This window comes from Brassica napus, unplaced genomic scaffold, assembly GCF_020379485.1.
Source record: "Brassica napus cultivar Da-Ae unplaced genomic scaffold, Da-Ae ScsIHWf_457;HRSCAF=698, whole genome shotgun sequence".
Classification (NCBI taxonomy): Eukaryota; Viridiplantae; Streptophyta; class Magnoliopsida; order Brassicales; family Brassicaceae; genus Brassica; species Brassica napus.
In genome coordinates this window covers 12,501-20,000 of record NW_026016532.1, presented here as the reverse complement: position 1 = coordinate 20,000, position 7,500 = coordinate 12,501, and the positions used below count along the sequence as shown (strand labels likewise).

General features: G+C 41.9%; 1 protein-coding gene across 1 annotated transcript; it reads right to left on the bottom strand.

The window, feature by feature from the left end:
- Nucleotides 1-5,089: 5,089 nt before the first annotated feature.
- Nucleotides 5,090-6,598, bottom strand: LOC125604053. Its single transcript, XM_048774681.1, has 4 exons — nucleotides 5,920-6,598; nucleotides 5,443-5,589; nucleotides 5,255-5,385; nucleotides 5,090-5,182 (listed from the first exon to the last, which is right to left on the bottom strand). The coding sequence occupies exons 1-4, from the start codon at nucleotides 6,596-6,598 to the stop codon at nucleotides 5,090-5,092; spliced, it is 1,050 nt and encodes a 349-aa protein (XP_048630638.1).
- Nucleotides 6,599-7,500: the final 902 nt, after the last annotated feature.

Here is a 7,500-nt window from a genome sequence, read left to right as displayed (position 1 = left end):
CGTCAGTGCACACAGGACGTCCGTCAGCACACACAGGACGTCCGTCAGCACACGCAGGACGTCCGTCAGCACACGCAGGACGTCCGTGGCTGTCCGTGTGTGTCCGTGTGTCCGTCAGTGCACACAGGACGTCCGTCAGCACACACAGGACGTCCGTCAGCACACGCAGGACGTCCGTCAGCACACGCAGGACGTCCGTGGCTGTCCGTGTGTGTCCGTGTGTCCGTCAGCACACGCAGGACGTCCGTCAGTACACACAGGACGTCCGTCAGCACACAAAGGACGTCCGTGGCCGTCCGTCAGTACACAGAGGACGTCCGTGGCCGTCCGTCAGCACACGCAGGACGTCCGTCAGTACACAGAGGACGTCCGTGGCCGTCCGTCAGCACACACAGGGCGTCCGTCAGCACACGCAGGACGTCCGTGCCTGTCCGTTAGCACACACAGACTGTCCGTGGACTGATCCGTGTACTGATCCGTGTACTGATCCGTGTACTGAACTCATATCAGCATGCTGGCCCTTCCCGTGGACTGATCCGTGTACTGATCCGTGTACTGAACTCATATCAGCATGCTGAGCACACATATCAGCATGCTGGCCCTTCCCGTGGACTGTCCGTGTACTGATCCGTGTACTGAACTCATATCAGCATGCTGACCACACAGATCAGCATGCTGGCCCTTCCGTGGACTGATCCGTGTACTGATCCGTGTACTGATCCGTGTACTGAACTCATATCAGCATGCTGACCACACAGATCAGCATGCAGGCCCTTCCCGTGGACTGATCCGTGTACTGATCCGTGTACTGATCCGTGTACTGAACTCATATCAGCATGCTGACCACACATATCAGCATGCTGGCCCTTCCCGTGGACTGTCCGTGTACTGATCCGTGTACTGATCCGTGTACTGATCCGTGTACTGAACTCATATCAGCAGCATGCTGACCACACATATCAGCACGCTGGCCCTTCCCGTGGACTGTCCGTGTACTGATTTTGGACAACTGATGCACCATGTCAGTACACAGATCAGCATGCTGGCCTTTCCCGTGGACTGATCCGTGTACTGATCTGGACATAAGCTCGAGTTTTGATGGACTGGACTGTCCAAGTCAGTCTGATTAGTCCAAGTAGTACTTATGCTGGTCCATCATCCAACCAAGTGTTAACATTTTTCCTTGGTATGATCGAGGCCAAGCGTACTGATGGGCAAGCGTACTGAAGGGATGAATTAACTCTTTTGGGTTTTAATGCTCCCGTCAGGATGGTTTTGGCCGAGACTTGTGCACATGCGGGCTGCATTTCATCGGCCAATCTGAAATATTAGGTTGAGAGTGAATTTCACCAAGTAAAAATCTCGAACCTCCGACGGGATCTTTATATACTTGAATTTTTTTTGGGTTTTTCGTTTTTTAACGTTTTGGGGAGGAACATGTGATTGGAAAGGGGAGGGTCGAATCTTAGCGACAAAGGGCTGAATCTCAGTGGATCGTGGCAGCAAGGCCACTCTGCCACTTACAATACCCCGTCGCGTATTTAAGTCGTCTGCAAAGGATTCTACCCGCCACTCGGTGGTAATTATAATTCAAGGCTGTTGTGGTCACGAAATACATGGTTCAACCAGAGTCTCACCAAACCGTCCAAACCGGCCATCTAGGAGGTACCAGCAACCGAGGTTCAGTCCAAGGTGTATATCTCTACAACCAGAAGGACTTTCAACATGAAACAACTTTTATTGGATTCTACACTCAAGAAGGAGTCCATCCCAATTGGAATCGAGCCAAAATATTCACGGAGCAAGAAGTTATGAATTTTACAAGTCAGAGGTTTTCCAGCCCGTCCATCTGCGAGTATCCGACTTTAGAAGGAGATTCCAGCCCAAGGAAAGAGCGGCCTGAAGCAAAGCCCATCATAGGAGTCAAGAGGAGTTTATCCGATTTCCAGAAAGCCCAAGATCAGGAGAAATGGCCAAGGAATTATGAAGTTATGATCCAATCTCCAAAACCGGTCAAACCAGTTCTACACTTGCCTCAATTGGAAGCTAACCGGTTCAATCAGCTTCAAACCAGACATTGGCGACCAGGAGATCATTTCAACCAATCAGAAGATATTATAGGAGTCCAGGAGGAGTTCTGCAAGTTCATACCATGCACCAGCAACCATTGGATCAGGAGGATCCTCATTTACTTCAACTTGCCTTATTTGGAGTCTCAAGCATTAAAACTCCAACAGCTCTTTTTCCTTCAGATTAGGCACGACCTCAGCACATTCCAAACCATCAAGAAGGTTCCCAGGAAGCTTAGTTATCCCCTCAAACCGTCCAGATACAAGGAGAACACCATCTACATTCATTTGGCCAAGATTCTCACCATAAAGCCCCCAACGGCTAGTTTTCATGGAGCCATCAATTCCTTTGCTTCCAAGCTTATTATTTCGACTTTATTAGTTTCCTTATGTCATTTATGACTGTTAGAGAGTCCCGGTAGTCGAGCCTATAAAGCTCAAGTTTTTTCTTCATTGTAAATCACCCTTGAACTTTTATGAATGAAAATACAGTTTTTTTAGTTTCTCAAAACTATTGTTCTAAGTCTTAGAGTATTGTGAGAAGCAGCTCTTGAGCATCCAGACTTATCAAAGCCTCCTTTCACAGAGCTTTGTGGCGTCCATCATCCCATTTCCATCCACCAATCGATCTTGAGAGTGATACACATCCAGCAAGACCGGTTCCATCTTCATTCATCTTCCATCCATCGATCCTTGTTGAGAGTGATACACATCCAGCAACAAAGATCCCATCTTCATCAATCTATCCTTTTTCTATATGTTTTTATTCATAGTATCATTTTGATTCATATTCATATTTGTTTCTGTTTGCATCTTAAAAACTCTAAACTCATAAAAATCGGTTCTCTTTGTTTTCAGGTTTAAACCTTGGTTCCACCATTTTTATCAATTCGTGGGTTACCCCCCCTGTGCCTACAACATTTTTGAACTGAAGTGGATTTGCGGAGGAAGGTTTGATTGAATCTCTCAATCTGATGGAATGATGGATCGAAGTGATTGACTCTCTCAATCTGTGTACTGAGCTTGTTTGATTTGCACAAACAAACTAGACTCACGAAATCAATAAGACAACAAAGAATCTCTCTTTGAATCCTAAAGACCGATATTTTATACAAAGAACAACTTTGATAAAACTGAATAAACTTTTTATTAACTTGGTGATTAAGGGTGCTCTTTACAATGGACGTCTAGGAGCTTATATAAGGCTCAGAGACAAAGGTCCTAACGTTCTAAAACAAATAGAAAAGGAAACAAATCAAGAAAAGTAACAAAATCGGAAACTAGCCGTTGGAGCCTTTTATGGGATTTTGGCTCCAAGTGAGAAACTTGATTCTTCTTGAGTGTAGAATCCAATAAAAGTTGTTTCATGTTGAAAGTTGTAGGCACAGGGGGGGGGGTAACCCACGAATTGATAAAAATGGTGGAACCAAGGTTTAAACCTGAAAACAAAGAGAACCGATTTTTATGAGTTTAGAGTTTTTAAGATGCAAACAGAAACAAATATGAATATGAATCAAAATGATACTATGAATAAAAACATATAGAAAAAGGATAGATTGATGAAGATGGGATCTTTGTTGCTGGATGTGTATCACTCTCAACAAGGATCGATGGATGGAAGATGAATGAAGATGGAACCGGTCTTGCTGGATGTGTATCACTCTCAAGATCGATTGGTGGATGGAAATGGGATGATGGACGCCACAAAGCTCTGTGAAAGGAGGCTTTGATAAGTCTGGATGCTCAAGAGCTGCTTCTCACAATACTCTAAGACTTAGAACAATAGTTTTGAGAAACTAGAAAAACTGTATTTTCATTCATAAAAGTTCAAGGGTGATTTACAATGAAGAAACAACTTGAGCTTTATAGGCTCGACTACCGGGACTCTCTAACAGTCATAAAATGACATAAGGAAACTAATAAAGTCGAAATAATAAGCTTGGAAGCAAAGGAATTGATGGCTCCATGAAAACTAGCCGTTGGGGGCTTTATGGTGAGAATCTTGGCCAAATGAATGTAGATGGTGTTCTCCTTGTATCTGGACGGTTTGAGGGGATAAACTAAGCTTCCTGGGAACCTTCTTGATGGTTTGGAATGTGCTGAGGTCGTGCCTAATCTGAAGGAAAAAGAGCTGTTGGAGTTTTAATGCTTGAGACTCCAAATAAGGCAAGTTGAAGTAAATGAGGATCCTCCTGATCCAATGGTTGCTGGTGCATGGTATGAACTTGCAGAACTCCTCCTGGACTCCTATAATATCTTCTGATTGGTTGAAATGATCTCCTGGTCGCCAATGTCTGGTTTGAAGCTGATTGAACCGGTTAGCTTCCAATTGAGGCAAGTGTAGAACTGGTTTGACCGGTTTTGGAGATTGGATCATAACTTCATAAATCCTTGGCCATTTCTCCTGATCTTGGGCTTTCTGGAAATCGGATAAACTCCTCTTGACTCCTATGATGGGCTTTGCTTCAGGCCGCTCTTTCCTTGGGCTGGAATCTCCTTCTAAAGTCGGATACTCGCAGATGGACGGGCTGGAAAACCTCTGACTTGTAAAATTCATAACTTCTTGCTCCGTGAATATTTTGGCTCGATTCCAATTGGGATGGACTCCTTCTTGAGTGTAGAATCCAATCAAAGTTGTTTCATGTTGAAAGTCCTTCTGGTTGTAGAGATATACACCTTGGACTGAACCTCGGTTGCTGGTACCTCCTAGATGGCCGGTTTGGACGGTTTGGTGAGACTCTGGTTGAACCATGTATTTCGTGACCACAACATCCCCTCCCTCTTGATAAGGTTTCGACCTCGAAACTATGTAACCTGCACCAAGATAGAGCAAGTCAGCTTTCATCCTCTTTTGAGATTCTAAAACCTTACCTTGGAACTGTTTCGGTTTCGGAATGGAATTTGTATCAGGTGGTTCTCCTTTGAGAAAATAGGAATGGATCACGCCTCTGCTCTGGACATGGTCATTTATTATCTTCTGGAGTGGATGGTCCTTCAATTTTTGGTGGCCACGTTTCTGATCATCTTTGGAGTTGATCCTCTAGCAACATAAGATAATCTGGTGGGATTTCTTTGAAGCTTTCTTCTTTGCAACCTGAAAAATTCTCAACATTCTGGACAAAAAGCAAGTGCATTATATCTTTCATTGAAATATTAAGAACATGCTGATCTAAAAGGAATCTTACCATAGGTTTTCGAACTTGAACAATGGATTGTTCAGATTTCGGTTTCCACTTAGAGGTGGGTTCATGGCTGAGCTTAGGGTCTGGTTCTTTCTTTCGAACTATAATAAGCTTATTGCTTTCATTTTTTGTCCCTGTACCAAGAACACACACGTCAGTACTAGTATCCAAAGGTGGTGTTAGAAACTTACCTTGGTGGGATACTTTTATGACCGGTTTTGCTTCTTTAAGCAACATGGACAGCTTTGTGTCTTGAGCCATCTTCTGGTCTATCACAAGGGTGACGCCTGGTGATTCTTTTCTTTTGAATTCTTGCTCCTTAAGTTCTGTTACATCACCTTTTGACAAAGACAAGTGCATTACACAAGAACTTGGAACCAATAAATCAGATTGAATAAAAATATCACTTTTCATAGATAAATCTGTTTTTTCTTCTAGTGATATTTCTATCAATGGTTGCTTAGTAGGACAAACTACAGCATAGTGTCCTTTCTTATGACATCTATAACATGTCTGATATTTCAAATTCTCAGAGTTAGAAGACTTACCTGGCTTGTTGGCTCTTCTTTATTTGTGTTTTAAAATCTCCTTGTCTCTTGGACTTAAATCATGGACAACTTTTGATCTCAACAAGGATGTTGAGTTCGTCTCTTTCTGGACCTCAGGACCTGTCTTAACATTCTTGGACAAAGACAAGTGACTCATACAAGTGGTAGATGATTCATTAACTGATTTATCAAGTATAGGACTTACCTTAGCCTTTACTTGGACAATAACAGGTTCTGGCTTTTCTTTGGAAACATGAGTTAGATACCTCCTTGGGTATATCTTTCGGATCTTAGAACTTGTGAGTTCTGGTGAAAATTCATCCCTCATGACTTCCTTAAGATCTCTCCACGTTTTGATAGCTGGCTCCTTGTAAAACCATCTATCATCTTCTTCTTGTACCCACCATTTAAAGGCATTACCTCTTAATTGATCAATGGCATAAGATAGTCTCTCTTCTTTCAGAATGTTGTTGTAGTGAAACCATTCATCAAGGTTCCTCTCCCAAAATAGGTAGCTTCTTCCTCCTGAAAATGTAAGGAGTTCAATTTTATCAGCAAAAGATTTATGATCAAACCGAGAATTAGCAACATGATGAGTATGGGTTTGAGAAGTTGGATGTTGATTGATCCTTGAAGGTTCTGGTGGCTTGGGCTCGACATAGACAGCCTCTGGTGCATCTCCAAATCTCCTTTCTCCTTGCTGTGGACGTTGGACTCGTGCCTTGTTTCTTTTCCTCAACTGAGCAATCCGATCATTGATCTCTTGCAAAGCTGTCAACTGTTGGTTCTGTTTGGCCATCTGACTTTGGCCGTGTGTTTTTTCCTACCATGGCTTCCTGAAAACACTCTCAAAGATCAAGTGAAGGTATGGAAAAATCCTGGTCGAATCAAAATAAGAATCAAAAATGCAAGCTAATTAAAATTAAACCAAAAAAAATTGCAATTGTGAACCGAAATGAAATAAACTATGCTAAAATAATTTTTCTTTTGGTTTTCTCAATGCAAAAAAGAAATGAATCAATATGGAATGACAATTAACACAAGTGAAAAGAAAATATGGAAAGAAAACTAACACTTATTTTTTTTTTTTGAATTTTCTTATGCAAGAAACAAATATGGAAATGCAGATTTTTTTTTTTTAAAATGAATGCACAAAATCTAAATATGGCAAGTGGAACTGGGGGAATGAATGCAAACAACTAGACAAGTATTTTAAGAGAATTTCGTGGATCAAACTAGATAACTCCTTCTTTAGTTTTATTTTCTTAAGAACAACAATAACAATGCAAAAACTGTTTTTTTTTTTAAATGAAAACAAATGCAAACAAATATGAATGATGCAAGGATAGAGCGACCTGATTCAGGAGCTTCAGCTCTGATACCAAAAGTGTTGTAGGCACAGGGGGGGTAACCCACGAATTGATAAAAATGGTGGAACCAAGGTTTAAACCTGAAAACAAAGAGAACCGATTTTTATGAGTTTAGAGTTTTTAAGATGCAAACAGAAACAAATATGAATATGAATCAAAATGATACTATGAATAAAAACATATAAAAAAGGATAGATTGATGAAGATGGGATCTTTGTTGCTGGATGTGTATCACTCTCAACAAGGATCGATGGATGGAAGATGAATGAAGATGGAACCGGTCTTGCTGGATGTGTATCACTCTCAAGATCGATTGGTGGATGGAAATGGG

Bases quoted from the DNA above. Each gene is read 5' to 3' on its own strand.
- LOC125604053 (XM_048774681.1), bottom strand. From the start codon at position 6,598: ATGGCCAAACAGAACCAACAGTTGACAGCTTTGCAAGAGATCAATGAT. The intron at 5,386-5,442 runs GTAAGTTTCTAA...TTCTTGGTACAG, and splicing joins CATAAAAGTATCCCACCAAG to GGACAAAAAATGAAAGCAAT. The intron at 5,183-5,254 runs GTAAGATTCCTT...CTTTTTGTCCAG, and splicing joins TTCAAGTTCGAAAACCTATG to AATGTTGAGAATTTTTCAGG.